This window comes from Bos indicus x Bos taurus, chromosome 11 (assembly GCF_003369695.1).
Source record: "Bos indicus x Bos taurus breed Angus x Brahman F1 hybrid chromosome 11, Bos_hybrid_MaternalHap_v2.0, whole genome shotgun sequence".
NCBI classification, from domain to species: domain Eukaryota; kingdom Metazoa; phylum Chordata; class Mammalia; order Artiodactyla; family Bovidae; genus Bos; species Bos indicus x Bos taurus.
The window spans coordinates 42,970,423-42,988,550 of record NC_040086.1 but is presented as its reverse complement, the minus strand read 5'-3'; the positions used below and the strand labels follow the sequence as shown (position 1 = coordinate 42,988,550).

The 18,128-nt window shown below is 40.4% G+C and overlaps 1 protein-coding gene across 6 annotated transcripts in view; it reads left to right on the top strand.

Annotated features, from left to right (window-relative positions):
• The window catches only part of BCL11A (BCL11A, BAF complex component), a 101,957-nt gene that overhangs the window by 5,365 nt on the left and 78,464 nt on the right, over window positions 1-18,128 (top strand). For all 6 annotated transcript variants that reach the window (XM_027555367.1, XM_027555370.1, XM_027555368.1 and 3 more), the window contains exon 2: window positions 2,467-2,796. In XM_027555367.1, coding sequence (XP_027411168.1) covers window positions 2,467-2,796 — 330 coding nt within the window. The remainder of the gene's footprint in view (window positions 1-2,466; window positions 2,797-18,128) is intronic.

Below are 18,128 nucleotides of genomic sequence, written 5' to 3'. Positions count from 1 at the left end.
CATCACCAGCCAAATGTTTAGTAGAGAGCCTGATGTTAAAGGTATTTCATACATTAGGATATAATTCTTGTTAATTAGCAATAATTTACGTTAAGAGCATAGAAAATGTTGAGGTTATAGGTTTTATATCTGTACATTTGATCATCTTGTTATTTTCAAGAACTTTGCCTCCTATAAAATTAATTAGGTGAAATGTGGAGGTGTAATCAGCAACCTCTGAATTACCACTTCATTTCCTGGTTTTGATTGTAAATCAGTTCAGTCACTACATTTAGAAGACTTTAACCAAGTCTGTTTTGTACCGCGTTACCTTTAACTGTTTGATACCTACGAGAGTATCTTCTTTTGCTCCCAAATAATATTTCCAGTTTCAGAAATGTGTCAGGGCTTGGGGATAAAGAACAAATCCTAACGATGGAGTTTAAAAAAATGTTTTTTTTTTTCCCCAAGGTTCTATGTACTGCTAACTTTTAAAAAATGAGGTATTTCTCCTCAGTCTTTCTTCAATCTGTAAACCTCTGAACTTGCAGTTAATGCTGAACAACAACCAAAAAAGCCACATTTGTTAATGTGTACTTAAAATCCTTAATTCAAATAGGAGGAATCTTGGCGAATAACTTCCTTATTCAGTTCCTCCCTTGTCACAATGAAAGCAAGCAGGGGAAAGATGACATAGACGCATAATGCAAAAGCACTTCTGTTTGTCTCCTTTTATTTGGAAAGTATGCATGTGTATCTATCTTTCGGTCAGTATGTTGGGCAAAGAAATGCAAGTGCTTACTTTTCTGTCTTTATTAGTAGGAATATAACCTTCATATTCCTGTGGTGACCTTATGTTAAATTAGGAGGAGTACCAGAGGCTAGAAATTATGACATGTCCTAGTTGAGCACAGGTGCAGCTAGACAGGGCTCTCTCAATATTATTTCACCCAGCACATCTGGGAGTTACTCCAGATCTTCCCCCTCAGTATTCAGCCTGGGTAGGGTTGAAATAAATTTAACCTGAGTTCACTGGATTTTTGCACTTTATCAAAATCTGTTCCAATATTCTACACTCAAATTAAAATCTATTTTTTGATTCTCTGTGGCTTTAAGTTCATTAAATGTGAAATTGGCAGCTTGCTAAAGAAGGTCAGACTGATTAACTGTTTAAGACTTGTACATTTTCTGCTTCAGTTTTATTAACTGGCAGCATCCTGGATGTATTCTGTGTTTTGTAAATTTTTTTTTTGGTGATGGAGTAAGTAAGCGTAAGGTTTCAGGAGCAGAGGCTTACTCTCATTTCCCCTTTGGAAGTTTAAAAAATGATAGAAGCTGTTCAGATACATGCTTGAGTATTTTGGTACAAAGTTTTTTTTTTTTTTTTTTAATTTAAAGAAACAGGAATGAAAGACATATCTACCTTGTTGTACCATCCACTGGTGATCATGTGTACAGAAATAGTCCCATAATGAAGCATTTTGGAGCTCATTCAGAAAATTAGTCAACTTTGACAACATTAGACAAAGTATTTCAAGTCTTAAGAAAAGACTTCTCAGCCTTGATCTGAAATGTGGCGTTTGCTTGACCATTCTGATTTTTATGTGATGGGGGCCACCAAGTACAAACATGTTTAGAATATTTTAGGCATTCCTTTCTTCAGAATGAAAAAATGACTAATTGGCTTATTTTCTTAAGTACTCAAAAGTATCCCATTTAGCTAATGTGTCTGAGAAGAATTGCCAGTGAATTTGGTATTTGTTTGATTTTGTGGCACTGCTGAGAGTGAGATCAGAAAGGTTTTTGGCAGTGTGGGTTATACTGCTTTATGATTATTATTTAGATCCGTTTCACAGGTGAATGCAATCTTTTTCTTATCACGGCAGTGTAAATACGGCACGTTTTCTGTGTGATGTAGTAGCTTTCTAATTTATGAAGCCATATCTCTGTATATTTTGAGTGTATATGTTCACACACAAAGAGGATGTGTGTGTGTGTTTATTCACCTCTCCTTTTATTCTTGGGCACAATAGACAACTTACTGTATAGGAAAAAAGAAACAAATTTGGTTTCAATCCATGTTTTTACCAGTTCTTTGGGGGTGGTTATTATTTAGGCTTACGTTATGTTTCTGTGCTAACTATTTAAATAACAGTCACATTCTTTCTAAACTTACAAACCGGACACTGTTGTGTGTGTGCGTGTGTTATGTATATATGTGTGTGTAGTTCTCCATGGTAGTATGCAGGTCAGGCAGTTTTCTTTAACTATATGATGGTTTACCTCTATGATAAATTTGCTTTCTTGTTGTCAGTTTCCACACCCGTGTATGTTTCAGGTGCTCACATGTTTTTCTGAAACTTAAATGGAGGAGCCTAGAAACCCTTTACATAATGTGCTGGGGTGGGATGGGGTTGAGAATGTATTTCCCCCTTTCCTCTCCCTTCTGGCCCTCTAATAATTGTGCTTTTGTTTCTTCAACCACAGCCGAGCCTCTTGAAGCCATTCTTACAGATGATGAACCGGACCACGGACCTTTGGGAGCCCCAGAAGGGGACCACGACCTCCTCACGTGTGGGCAGTGCCAGATGAACTTCCCGTTGGGGGACATTCTCATTTTTATCGAGCACAAACGGAAACAATGCAATGGCAGCCTCTGCTTAGAAAAAGCTGTGGATAAGCCACCTTCCCCTTCACCAATCGAGATGAAAAAAGCATCCAATCCCGTGGAGGTTGGCATCCAGGTCACGCCAGAGGATGACGATTGTTTATCAACGTCATCTAGAGGAATTTGCCCCAAACAGGAACACATAGCAGGTAAATGAGAAGCAAGGAGAAAAGCTGTTTGCATGTTTTCTTTTCATTTTCAGAGGCACTGTAGCCATGCACTAAGGAGTGGTGAAGTGCTTTCTGTGTTTCTCCATGTGACAGTCCATGACAGCCCTGTAACGTTCAAGTAATCATTCCTATGGCTTATGTCCAGAACACACAAAAATAAATATTTCCCACTTCACTTGAGTCAGATGTAGGCAGGATAGGTTACACACACCTGATACCCTCTCTCTGGATCTACTGATTCTGAATTTCTTTCCTTTTCTCTCTCCTCCTCATTTTGAAGTGTCAAGCCTTACTACACCTAGCCCAGTTTCCAAGGCCCATTTCCAACCCTGGTGATAAGTCAGAGGCAGAGGGGCTATATGGGCATTTGTAGTTCGGCCAGTAACATGTTTGGGTCAGAATACCTGATCAGGCTTCCCTAGTGGTGCAGTTTGTTCTCGAGGCTTCCGTGACGTTCGGTGGGCTGGAGGGGCATTTTGGAGGGACTGGAAAGAGTTAACTGAGCTTCGGGGCTAGCCTTGGATCCATATTGGCTGTCAGCCCGTATGGGGCTGTAATTAAACACAGCCCCGTGGTGGGATGACACCGTGACCTTGACTTTAAGATGCCATTTTCAACTGGCCAGGCCAGAGTAGAGAGGGCAGTTGCTGAAGCGCACAGACATGCTTACTCGAAAAGTTTAAGGGCATGTTGGAAATTTCAAAAGGTTGGTTTGACAGGAACGGCTGCTCCTTGCAGCCTGCCTCCTCAGCTAAATGATAAATGCTTCTTTGTGCTCTCTCTTGTCTCTGATGTGGTTTTGACAGATGTATCTTGATTTTGTTTGTGGTTTATACAACCACATGTCACCCTTACAAATGTCCAGTCCAGACTTCACTGTTTCTGCTGTAACACAATGTTAAAATTCTCTTGGAAAAATACATATACACATTCAACAGCCTTGCTTCCTCTGGTTAATTTTAGCAGAAAGGTAGCTAGAGGTATGGGTTTCTCAGCAGCACAAGGGAAAGGAATTAACCACTACAGAGGGACTTAAATCCCTACTCTGAATGATAATCAACAACACTATATAGTGACTCTTAAAACATTTTAATAAATGAAACAACAATGATTTAACGTACAAGATGAAGTGAATGCGGATTCTGTAGTGACAAAACCGGCATGTCCGAATCACTTTCTCTACTTCCCTTGCCCCTGCCCCCAACAGGCAGAAGGTTTGTTTAGATTTAGGAAGGGTAGTGCATAGAATCAGTTGATGCCCTGGAACTTGTCCCTCCGACTGAGTTTGACCAGAAAGTTGAACTGTAGTGGGTCAGTGGTCCAGAGGGGATTAAATGTTGTATCATTTCTCCTCCCCTCTCTGGAATTTGCTCATTAAAATCAAATGTGGCATTTTCTTTCTTTTTTAATGCTTCCTGCAACAGCACCCAGATACTTTACCTTTAGTAAAACAAGAAAGCTGCTGCCAGGGAAGCTGTGTTTACAAACTGTTTTCTTGAATCCATCCCATGTAGCTTATATGCCATGCAGGTTACAATTTTATCTGTTCCCCCAACCCCCGGTAGGATATGGTGGTGACCATTTCCATGTGCTGCCTTGTGACTGGAAGGAAAATGTACAGAAGTGTAAGGCATGATTAATGAAGCTAGAGCAAGCGGAAGGAGATTTGGTCTTCGGAGATCCAAAGCCTTTCTAAATCTCCAAATATGGAGTAACACTTGCGTGATGTAACATCGTATTTACATATCGAGCCGCTCGTTTAAAAAGACAAAACACAGTGTCTGTCAAGCAAGAATTAAAACCACTTTTTACTGAGGTCCCAAGTAGGTTATTCAGTCTCCGATTAACCAGCTTGAACATTCTGTCCCTCTGTACTTACTGGAGAAATCTAAAAGCTGGTGGGGGGAGGCCCTATAGTGAAGGCTTTTCACTGTCACAGTTGTAAATCTATGTAGGGAAAGATGAGATTTTCCTGAATTCTCTGGTGGTCATAAAGATTCTTTTTTTTTTTTTTTTTAAGGAGTAGTACTGTAAGAGAGCTCAAAGAAGGACCCCCTCCACACAAAAAGCACATTTAAGATATATTTTATAGGGCTAATGCTAAGCAATTTCGCTGAGATGAAAAGCTACCTAAGCTATCTAAGATATTCAGTGGGTGCACCAGTGCTGCGACCCAGGTGAGGTAAACCTTTCATGCACGAATAATTACAAAGTCTTGATTCCTTTCATTGTGTTTAATCACCTGTTCCCACCCTGGAATTGGCTGAACATAAATAGCGTGGTCACATCTCAAAGCGAGATGTCAGTAACTAGAATCACGACTTCTCATAATTCACGGTAATGAATTAAGAGTTTCCTATGGTGAAATTAACATTCTGCCATTGCACGTAAATTAAGATGCCCTGGCTCTCAGGTGCCTCTGAAGTGAAGTTCTGGAAGACGGCTGTGTACTCGCAGCCCATTTCTCTCAAGTGCATCTTCACCATTCCAAGTCTGCTTTTCTTTTTATGGTGAGGAAGGAAACAATAAGAGTAATCATTCAGTAGATATTTGAATTGTGTCACACACAAAAATGAGAAGCAATGCTCTGTATTAGGAAAGAGATATATTGATGAATCTCTAGAAGAATATGTTTAGCAACTGTATAAAAGGTAGTTATTTAAATGTGCTGTGTAGGAAAGGCTTTATTAAAGTGGTGTAAATTGGATACGAGCTTACTGTGTGCTCTGTGCTATCTTATAGGCAGGAAGCTGGAATCAAACAGCGACAGATCTTCTTCCTGAGATAAATAAAGCTTAGAGTTTGGGCTTTCACACAGGAGGTTGAGTGGAGTTCTTTAAATCTTCAGTAAGATGCCATGCGTTTTGGCTGTACATAGACCTCTCAAAGCCGAGTATTTTTTAGTGAGGATAATTTTTACCAGGTTGAATGTACACTTGTATGTTGTTCAGGTTGTTTTTTTTCATTTTATTCAAATATTCAAGATTGTGGGATTATGATCCACTGAGACCCCTGAAGTAGTGTTAATTTAACTGGAAACCAGCAGGTTGTACTGTGCAGGGCCCAGTTCATCAGTGTGTGTGTCAAATATCCACTATTGGATATCAGCAGTCTTTGACTGGCAGTCAGGACTTTTAATTGGGGTTTGGTTTTGTTTCCTAGTCTCATGTTTTATGAGGGGGGCAAGTATTCATTGAAGATTAGTGACTGTGGAACTGCTGTTCACTTATAGAAAAGGCCAAAAAATATTATCCCACAGTGTCAGCTTTGAGGTTTTGGCTTATTGCACATAGAAATCTTTAAATTAGGGTTGAGCTGTCATAAAGTTAGCTTTTTGAGAGAGTGGCAGAAAATATGATGAGTCCTGTGAACTGTCAAGCAGTCTGTTGCTAGCTAACATTTTTTCTCTTTAAAATCAAGAACATAGGCATTGATATCAGGGTATTTAAAAATTATTTGCCTAGACAATACACCTCATACCTAGATAATAATATGTAAGGCAGAAGCTCTGTGGAAGGAAAAGTACCAGTTCAATCCAGAAATATATAAACATGTTACTTAAAGGTAAATCAAGTATAACATACTCATGCTTTTCAGAATTTAAAAACTCAACTTGCCTTTTCTTTTTGTACCCATTTGAATTCTTTTCCTATCTCAGACTGAACTGGAGGATGTACTTTATGATATAATTGTAAATGAGACTATAAATTATAGTATCCTATTATAACCTATTTTTCATTTCTCTTTATTTGTGTGATTCTGAATAAAAACCACTGACTTCTAAAGTGAATTTTTAGTGTGGCAGCTACAAAAAATGACAAGCAAACAAAAAAATCCCCAGTATACTGGTGAACATTTTATTTAACCTTCACACCCAGAGAATAAAGAATATTGTTTCTTAATAAATACCTAGGATTTTCACTGGGAGCCCATGTTTGCGAGGCCATTACCCAAAGGCTCATGTTCATGAGACTGGGAGTCCTATATACAAGATGTATTTGTAAATAAGACAGAGAAAGGTTGTGAACTGGCAGCTTGGATGTTTTGTCAAAGTACAATGTCAGAGAAACTCTTTCTAAGACAAATTGTAAATAGAACTGTCACAGCGATTGCATGATTGAGCCGCAGAAGTGTCTTACAATTGTTGGCATTGTCAGAGGACTTTTGAAAGCTTAATTAAACACAGTGGCCCGCATGGCTGCTAAATTTACTTGGGCAAGCCAAAAAGAAAAAAAATCTAAAATGTGGAAGATCCCAAAGATCCCAAAGTTCTGTGTCACCCTTTTGGTGACACAGAAAAGATGCATTGTGCATTTTCCTAGTTGTCTTTTATAAATACTAGTTTTGAGAACAGGGCCACGTGATATGAAGATCGTCCTGTGTGTGATGTGGAGATTGTGTTAGTTTTTCTGTCTCCTGCTGTTACAGACAGTTAATGTAAAAATGGCCTTTTATTGGAAACACAAATATGTATTCACTTCAAGAACAGGAGCAGGGGGGAAGTTTCCCTCCCATTCTCTGTGTTTATTCTATGAAGGCTTAAAAAAAAAAAACAGTACTGTAATTTCTCAAATCACGCCATTTCTAGTTTTGTTGCAAGTTGAGCCTTTTACTTTTAAAGGATCTGAAATCTGCTTTGCACACCTTCCTCCTGGTGAGTGTGGCATTTAATTGTGGAGCTGCCCATGGGTTGGAAAATGCAACTGGGTCTAGACATGTGCAGGCAGAGTTAGAACAGCAAACCTTAAGCTCAGGGAAGAGGTGCGTTGGATGCATATTAATGGCACATTGTAGAATCCTGGAAAATCATCATTTCATACTGCTGTCTCAGTTTGGCTAATGTGGGGGACAGGGACAGGAATATATAGCAGATGTACAAAACCTAAGGAGGCATTTTTCAGAATTTTGTGATTTCTTAGCGAAAGTGTTTCAAAAAGAAGAATAGGTGAGTGGTGGCCTTGCACACTAGTCAGTGAGAAAGGAAGAAAGTTTTGGCTTTCGTCTGGGAGAAAATGTGAAATTTAACTGAAGTAGCACAGTTAGGGCGATGCACCAAGATTGCGTCACTCGTTGTTAATTTAATCTACTCTGGTTGGTCTGTTCACACCCTTTATTGCACAAAGAAATCATTTGACAAAATTTACCCCAAGCCCAAGTCTGTTTTTACATACAGTAGTACCAGCTTTGTGCAATAAAAGGCACTTAGCATCAAATCGGACCCAGCCTGGCACCTTGCCACTTTTTTAGCACGAGATTTAATCACCAAGGATCTTTAGTACCTTTCTGCTTGTTCAGATTTCATTTGGGCCATGGTTATGTCAGCAGTGTTATTATTACAAGGATTAAAAAAAAAATTTAAACTTAGGGTCCATTTTTAACACTATCTCAAATCAAGCGGGTTTTTATTTTATGTGTCAATTTGGAAGACATTAATAAATTCATAAAATATATTCAGACTATATAATTTAATGGATAATGACTAGTATTTTTATTTGTAATACCAATGGGAAATTGGCCATTGTCTCTCTCCCTTCCCTGTTCTCTCCTCCTACCCAGGTAAATAAGTCCTTAAAATGCTTCTCCCCTTTCCTTCCAGGGGATAGAGCTCTGGCCAATATCAGTAAATTTACCTTTGTAATTTGTCGTGTAGGTTTTACAAAAATGACCTAATTAATTTGAGCATGGACCACATTACTGCTACTAGAGTCATTTTGTGTCACTAACTTAATTTCTAGGAAATGTAACCTGACAAATAAGAATGCTTTAGCTCTCCACATGTGCTCCTAGGAACCAAAGGCAGATTTAAAATAATAATAATAAAAAAATGCCAGCATTATGAAAGCCAGTATGCTTGATGCCAAACTCAATTTGAAGCCAGTAAACATCAGACTGGATTTCTAATCAGTTTTAGAATGTAACGTATTCCATATTGGGTTCACTGGAATTTGTCTCTCTGCTTTTTACTGGCCAGCTGCACTCCCTATGCATTTTTAAAACATTTCAGCAATGGCTTTTGCTGTTCTTAGCAGGGTTAGTAACTTAGGGTCTATTTCTGAGCTCATTCGTCATTCTGCGATGGCATCGAGTTAGGTTGGCAAGGGAAGGATTTGAGGCTTGGGGGGTGGTGAGGTCACTTCTGACCCCAGCAGGGAATAGGTGAGCTTCATTTGCCTTTACAATAGGCGCACAGCTACTGCACCTTGGAAGATCTCTCAGGTGCCGCTCAGATGGGCGCATGTAAATGCCCTGTCAGTTGCGGAGCTGGAATATTAATGCTTCTTCCACCAGCGCACCATAATAAAGCTGTACACAGCAAGCTTAATATGCAGCCAGTCTGGGGAATTGTGTAAACTTAGATAGCCCAGTGTGAAAGACAGCGATGTAAAAATGCTGGCTCTGCCACAGTTTCCATTCTTGTTCTCCTTTGATCTAGAGCAAAATGAAAACATCATCCTTGCCTCCTCTTGGAGTTGTCTCCCCGACTCTGCCACCTCCCAGTCCCCCACCCGAATTTCTTTGCATGTGCTGGTATGGAGAAAAGCGACATAATTTGTTTCATATGGTTAATTACAGGCGTTTGAATATTTAAAATTTTAAATAGCCACAGTTCCAGCTTTTCCTGTTAAAAGTATGTGATTTGAACAAAGGGAGTACAGTGTAAATATTTGTGGTGATTTGCAACACCCCTCTTTCCCCATTAAACACACGCACACATACGCACACATGCACACGTGCTCATACATTCAGTTTAAATCTAGCTCTGACTTAAAGGACTTCTGTACTTTCACTTGTATTTTTTTTTTTAAACCAACTCTCAACTGGAACTCCATTAAAATATTTTGCCATTATTTTTAAGTCCACTGTTGCTTGAGGTTTTAAAGAGGATTTTTATAATGTGTTCATTTAACAGAATCAACAGCTGTCAGAGCCAGTTGTGGGAAATCCACAAAATGTACAAAGAAAAATACACACGTTTCCTGAAACAAAACACTTGGAAAAATAAGCTGCCAAGAACTGGAGAATGAGGAGTTTGCAGACAGGGCACCAGAGTGTTTCACCTCTCCATTCACCCTGGAGACTGATGTGAGCCGGTCTGATGCAATGCCGCTGGAAGGCTTACCTGCACAGGTTACTGCTCTGAGCTAGAGCCTCGCTAGGGGCTAGGCCAGGCCACAGCTTGCTCACTCTCTGCCTTCCTTTTTTCTTTTTGATCTCTTTAGATAGATAAAAGACCAAGTTCTTGGAACTCTAGACAACAAATTATAGCCACTAAAGTTGAGATGATCAGGTTTAAACTTCCTGTAAAAGAGGCGAGAAGACGCTGTGCACACCCTTTTCCACTTTTCCAGATAGGGTTGGCAGCATGTTACTCAGAATTGAATTGGCCCGCCAGGGAATTCCCAGTGGGGACCTGGAGCAGGCCTATTGATGAAGGGGATACCTGGGGACCTGTGGTCACTCACAATGAGTTTCTGTTTGTGTCTTTGCTGTTGTTAGCATGAGTGATGAACAATTACACCTACAATTTGATCTCAGTTTTAGATAGAGGTGAGTCCATTGGTTTAAAAATTCCCATTAAAATGAAGAATGGAATTATTGTGAAACCTGCAGAGGTGCTTTCAGAAAGAACACAGGTGCTGTGGTGTTCCCCTTCTTTCTCTGCTTTCTAGTTTATTTTGGAATTTTCTTTAAAAAAATGGGGAAACCTCCTGCTAAGCATCGGGGTATTTACATTTATATTCATCAGTTGTTCATTTTCTTGATATGTAATGATGCATAAAGAAGTGCAGAAAAAAAATCACATCTGTCAATTTTTAGGAAAATCAAGTGTAGCTTGGATTCCTGCCTTAGCTGCAGCATGAGGCACTATGTCCCATATCTGCTTTTTAGGTTTCAAATATGGAGTTTCTCTTTGGGTCACAAAAAATATATGAAGCATTTCCTCCTACTGACTCAGGGGATACCATGATGTCATGATTTATTTACATTTAGGAGCAACTTGCAATAAGCCATTTACTGCCCATTTTGCCCCCACCCCTATCTTTGAGTTCATAGTTAAAACAATGCCCTAACAGTGTTAAAATTTAAATCTCATGAGTTTTTCTCTCCTACTCTATCCCATCCTAAGATTTAAAAAATTATTCTTTTACATTTAAAAGTGAACATTGGCTACTGAAGAATGATTTAAAGGCTGAGAAAAATTTTAATAATAAATCTTAACCTTCTCATGTTATGTTTTTGTTATGTTAAGGAGAAAAAAATCAATAAGGAAAAATTTAATTCTGGTAAAGATACTCTTGGATCTTTGAAAACAACTGCTGTCCTTTTAACTAAAACATTTGAGCAGCTTCAAAGACTATGTATTTCTTCTGATCTTGGAGCTGTGTGACTGGTAGCAAGAAAGAAAAAAAAATCTTATTCTACATACAAGTGGATTGCTTAACAAGTCTGCACAGACACGTACTTGTTTGTACAATAGAGATAAAAATTCCTGTATAAAAATAATTCAGCTGCTGACAGCAGGCATTGTTGTGGGACCTGTCTTTTGTGCTTGTCCCAGCTCCAGGCCCCTCCCCCACTATCTGCTTGGGGCAGCCTGCTGCCTGCAGACTCCTGACCAGAAGTTAATTGCTGTATATTAAATATATAGGTATTGTATCTAAAGAGGAATATCTTGGGCCTTCCTATGTGCATTCCACTCTTCTTTCTGATGGGATTGTGGCACTGCCAGCAGGGGGGTGGCGGGCAAAGACTCTAATAGGGAAAATGACTTGAAGGCAGTTAGGGGAAATTTGGCCTTCAACTCCCATTTGCTCTGCAGTGTAGCATCGGTTTCTAAACTTTTGTTTTTAATCTAATTCTGATTTACTCTGTCACATCCCATATCAACCCTCATTGAACTCTACTCATGTAGAGTAACATTAGTGTCAAACAGAATTGGTCAGGACTGCGGACCTGTGGTTCATACAGATGGTCGTGAATGCAGGTCCCGTGAAGCTCTGCCTCCTATTCTTTCTAATAAACGTTAAAATGTGGCGTGTTTCTGAGCAGGGCCCTGGATTAGAGAGTCGAGGAAATCGGAGATAGTGCCTGAGGTTTTCTCCCTTCTCTCTCTACCTCTTTTCCCACTTCCTTGACATACCTACATTCCAGGTAAGATCAACTTCAGGAAAGCATCTGAGGCTGGGGGGCGGGGGGTGGGGAGGGTGAGAAGGGTGGCAGAGAGAAGCCACTGGAATATTTTCAATAGGGGTTCAAAGACAGTCACCAAGGCAGAGAGTCCTTTGGGTCTAGCTTTGGAGCAGTAAGCACAGGCACGTGGTCCTTTCAAAACTGTTATTCCCAGTCTTACTTGTCCACCAGCTGAGGGAGGATTCAGAGACTTCGGTGCTTTTCACCTGGATGGAGTGTTTGGGATGGCAGTGGGGGAGGCCTACAGTGGGAATTCTGTCGCTAGAATTTCTTAAATGTCATGAGGTTAGTTAAAGTGGGAGTCAGCATTCAAGGTGTGAGTTAGATTCTTCTCCACACTGGTAATTGGGAAGCTTGAAAGTCCAAATTCCCACGATGCTCTCTAATAACTGGGGTGGGGTGGTGGTGGGTGGACACCCTAACTTTCTGAATGTTAGCTGATGTCGGCCTGACCTGTTCCTCTTGGATTAAATGCTGCCAGTGTGGGATGGGGGGGAACCCCCAGGAAGATAAATACCCAACGACAAGATTTTCACTCCTCAGAAGTAAACCAGATCACGCTCCTCTCTGCCTTTACCCTCTCTTTCCTTGCTCTTTTCCCTTTGGAAGCAGAAACTTCTAAAATGAATGCCACTCCAAGCCGATGAAAAAGCTGTTTTTATACCATAGTGGATGTTTACACAGGAGACTCAACTTGAGGGGAAAAAGGCTTTTTGGGAGGGTGGTGGGACTCCCGTTAATCTGTTTTGTTGGAGGACTGTGCAGTATTGCCTATGAGCAACTCTGGGCTGTTTTTGATAAATTACCATGTTTAGAGATAGGTTTGGCTCTTAAGGGCTTAGTTTTATGAACAAAGTCCGTAACGATGTTTGCAGCCTCCGTTTGTCTCTTAGCCCCTTGGCTTCACTTCTAGCTCAATGTTTAGTTTAAGCTCAGTCTGGAAGATATAACAATTTTGCATTAAAAAAATGAGGAAATCATAGGAAGAAAAACCCTTTGCTTTTTGGATGAATCTTACTGATAATTTGCTAAAGCTCATTTGAATTTTAAGCACTTCTTTAATCTTCAAAGGCTAAATTGCTTTATGAATATGCATGGTGTGGGCAGACTTCAGTTCATTACCTAGTTGTAAATTCTAATGACCATTAGGTCCTTCCAGTAATTGCGAATTGTTTTGCATTTTTGATTGGCCTATTAACATGTACATTCGGTGCACATCAGGCTGGCCTGTCAGCCTGCTGAAGGAGAAAAAAAAGGTGAAAATTGTTTATAGCACCAAGATTCTTAGATTTTCAATCTTGCAAAATTGATGATGTAAAAAAATTAAAGCCGTGTTTTTTCTTCTCAAGATTGAAAGTTCACCAAGAGATTTGACATATTTAATTTACATGATGACTTTGCACTCCTTCATTAATGCAATTTGCATATGAAGCTGTTGTTAATCACTTTTGATCATGTTTTGTGTATTAGCTGCCTCAGTGGCTCTCCTCCTCAGATGCCCCAGTAGAAAGGAGCAAAATGATGCATCTTCTTGCCAAGTTTCCTTTAGTGAATTGAGGAATTAGAAGTTTAACCTTGAGTAATTACGTATGTTTTTATCCATTTTCTTTTAACGTTAAGTACAGTTTGTGGAAGTGTTGGCTGGAAGTTGTTCTCATTTGGGGAGAAGAATAAAATTTAAGTGTATGATGGAGGCATATCCAGATATGCACAGAAATATGTATGGCTTGTCCCTCTTCCCCCCTGAAGGTTGTTGGGCAGTTTCACTGTTCACAGTTTGATGGCGGAGAGACTTTTTCAGTGTATTAAGACATCAGGTGCCTTTAGAAGAGAGACGCCTACTAACGACAGACCTTTGGGTCTGTAACAATGCTTTGGGTCTCTGCTTTGAAAAGGTGACTTGCCCCTCCATGTCTTGGGTCTGAGTTTGACTAACTTATCTTTTAGCTCAAGTAAGTTTTGCTGGGGCCTTCTGCTCTCAGCTGTTCTGCCTGTGTCCTCCCCTAGTCACTAAAGTAAATCGTGGTCTCTGGGCTACCAGATGCCTCTCTCAAGGTACATAAGTGCTCTGGTTGTGAAAACAAGGTGCTAACGAACGGTTTCCGATTTTTGAGAGCCTGTGATTTTGGTGTTTGCCTTTGCTGTTGAATAGCTTGTGCTGTATTATTGATGTTTGTCTTTGGTTTAGGAGTTTATCACTGGTTAACAAGCAGAATCAGAACATTGAAACTGATATTCTGATTAAAAGGAATGTTTAATGAAAGAAAATAAATTGTGATGGAGAATGAACAGTGTGTAAGAAACATAACTACAATTTTAACCTCCGAGGGACCCTAGCACTGCCCTACCGTGACTTCCATCCATACCATGCTAAAAGCATGCTTCAGTTCAAAGTTGTTAATATTCAGCTGGGAAACAGTATCCAGAACACAAATAAATTATTAAGTGCATGAACTTTTTAGGCAGTAAGATGAACTGATGGGGTCCATCTGTGAGATCCAGGGGCTTTTTATTTGTGTGTGTCGAGCGATTCTGCCCTCTCCGACTTCACAGCCTTTGGTCTCCGGCCAACTGCATGCATAATTGATTCCACACGCACTATCATTTTCTTGATGTAATTGCTTTACTAAGATATGATGAAATCTAATGGATAATTTGCTATTTGAAAATAGGCAAAAAAATGTTCATATTTTTTATTGAGGGGAGGATAGTAGACAAGGGGGGGTATTCACATGACCCAGTATTTGAGAACACAAAACACAAATCGAAAAGGGCAAAACTAACTTAGGCAGGCTGCTTCATTCTCGTTGGTTGTGGGTAGGAAGGCCTTTGTGACATATGGAAGCCAGTGTGTAAATCTCTCTCTTTCTATCTCATATCACCCCCACCCCCTTCATTCCTCCTCTCTCTGTCTCTCCCCAAAACTTTACAAGAAAGGGATCCCAACAAGGTAGAAAGTAAACAATTTAGTCATCACAAGCCGTATTATTCAGTCTATCCAGGAGTTTTGCCATGTCGGTTTATTTAACTTCCAGGAATGTAAACACTGACACAGCTCTAGAAGCAACAAGAAAGATTACAGTATTAGAGTTAAAAACCCTGAGCATGGAGTAGCTGTGCTTTATACTCAGCTATAATAACACTTTACATCGAAATATAATGGTAAGTCAAAACGGACTGGAAACTTCTGCTTATATGGAGTACAAATTTCATTCTAATAGATTGGCATCATCTAGTGTACCCAGAGTAGATTGTTATATAATGGAGAGACTGTATAAATGTCAAGTACACAAATAATTCTACAGGAAGTAAATGAAAAGCATTAGAATTTTTTAAATCACCATTAAATTTTGTTGGTGGGACAGTCTTATTAGCTCCCTCAAAATCATGTGTGGCTTTGCATACATCTTTTAAAATTGTATTTTCAGGGAATTTGTGGACATCGAAATGTTTTAATCCAAACCAGTTCATGCTTTAAACCTACCTTTAAAAACGTGTACTGGTTTTCAAAGTCCTTAAAGGGAGTGGAGAGGTAGAAAGCATGTAAAGCGAATCCATCTCACTGTGGTAAACTGTTTTTCAAGTAAAGTCATAATAATGAACAACACATGATCTGAAATTTGATCAGCAAACATACACTTATGCCAAGGAATTTTCTTTCTTTTTTCCTTTCTTTTTTTTTTTTTGCCACTCACATACCAAGGGTCTGTAAATCTGTAAACCAGGCAGAGAGTAACTATTGTAAGGGGGCGACCAAATCATAATATGCAGACTGGCACAACGAAGCTGTCTTTTGGAAGAAATATTAACATCATCACCACTAACAACAACAACAACAACACACTCCTTTTGCAAAACTGGAAATGACAGAACAGTTTTAAAAGGAAAAAATTAAAAAAAAAACACAAAAAACCCACCCTACCTTCTGATGCTCAAAACTTCAAACTATTAATAGACCACCAATGAGATAGACTGTCTTTGTGCCTTGAAATTCAAAATGAGGGAAATAATTAGCAGAGGAACAAAATTCTCAAAATTTGAAGAACTTCTGTGATTACTGGGGGTACAGTGAAAAGAAAATGCAAATTTTTTCCCAGTCTTAATTAGATTCGATTGTGTGGTGGGTGTGTTGGATTGGGGAGGAAGGGAGGGGGGCAGGGAGTGCTGGGGTGAGCGAGGGGCTGTGGGATGTGGAGATGGGTTAGTCGGGGCCCGGTGGTATGGCAGCACGGCTGCTTCCAGCGCTGATGCAGTAAAGGGTGCTCGTGGGGCCTGAATTCTGAGCCCTTTACCTAGCTGGGCTTATTTCCCTCTGGGTCTAGAGGATTGTGTTTGTCTTTCCACGGGAGGAGTGGGCACTGAAATAACAGCCCAGGCTGCCTTAGGAACGGGAAGCAGCCTGTGGGTAACTTTCCTTGACCACATGGGAAAGCTGCGAAAGATGTTATGGGCCCTGCATTGTGCACCATGGCCATCAATCAGCCTCTCAAGATGGTGTCTGCACAAAACCCCCAGCACTAGGGCACTGCTGTACCACCCCGGCACGCCCCCCCCGACCCCCTTCCCTGAAACATGCTCTGTAGAGTTCAGTGGTGGTTGGTTGGCCAGAGTCCTGCCAAAGTATGTGCAGCAAGTTTCACTGGCTGGATTTCCCCTTGTGTGAAATAATAAAAGCTCTGGCCAAGGCTTATGAATCTATTTTTGTTTCATTAATATTATTTATTATGTCTTTTATTAATATTTTTAGGAGGGACTATGCTCTCATTTGACCATTTGTAGTTATAATTAATACATTCCGTACTGATTGTAAAAAGTGTACTTGCATTTAATTGTGAGTCAGGATAAATGAATGGATATGATTTAAAACAAAATTTACTCAAAATGTTCTTTCAGGGAGCAAAAGAGGGGGCAGTCCCTGCACTTCATTTATTTTCTGGGTGAGTGTCTGTGGTGAGAGGGTCGAAAGGATTGTGTAGATCTAAGCGGGTGTGTGTATGTGTGTGTCCAAAGGATGAGGGGGCCACAGGGCAACAAGGAGAACCTGGGCAGGAGGAGGAGCAGCCAGAGGCTCCGTTCTTTTAATTTCTGAGGTTACTGGGAGGGGCTTTAAGCAAAGTGGTCAAGTCCATCTGCTCCGGAGAAGGTGGTAAAGAAAAGAGGTTAGTGGCAAGAGGGACGGAGCACAAAGGGAAAATTGTACATTGGGAGCCTTGCTCTCCCGGCTGTGGTGTAGCCAGACTGGTTTAGCAGACAGAATGATAGATTGTTTTGTCAAGGGTCCCAGGGTGTGCCCTGAACTTGAAGCACTTTGTTTATCTTGAATAGAAAGGGAAAAGCGCAGACATAATCGATGTCTAGTTTTTAGGAGCTCGAAAGAGGTAGAACAGAGAAGAGTCTGGGAGGTGGGGGAGGTGTACGGTGGTTGCGGCTGTCCATTAACAGATGAACTTGGCCGAGGGCCAAGCTTTAGATGAGAGCGTGTCAGGGCCCCAGTGCAGCCAAGCCTTTTCAGTGGTGGGTTTTTTTTTTTTTTTCCTTCTTCTTTCTTTTCTTTCCTACTTTCTTTTTTTAAAAATACCTGCCGACTGTACATCAAATGTTCCCAGGTCTTTGGCTAAAGGCAAGAAAAAAAATACACAACTCAATTTTTTTCCCCTCTGAACCAGTTGAGGCCAGTCTTTTGGCTACATACACAGTTCCTATCATTTTTCCTGGCTTGCCGTTGGGAAAAAAAGGAATTGTGATAACGCCAGTAACCCGAGGGCTGGGGATTGGAAGAGTTGGTGTGTTTAGGAGACCAGCATGTGTGAGAGTGTGTGCGTGGAGCCAGGGCGGGACATGGCAGGTGGGCCTGCATGTGCAGGTAGAAATTGGTGGGATTCAGTGTTTTTTGTTTTTTTTTTAATGCCTGAAGTTAAACTCTTCGTTGAAAAGGACCTGTGAGCTAATCTCTTGGTGGCCGATCAAGAGCATACACAGGCGAGGCCCAGGAGAGGCCAGGGGTAGGGGGGAAAGTGCCCTGTTGGAAGCAGTGCATTTTCTGAGCAGGGCTGATGGCAATCCCATGTGTCTGGGCTTGTTTTGTTCTCGATTATCTTATCTTCTTTGGTCTGTTTCTG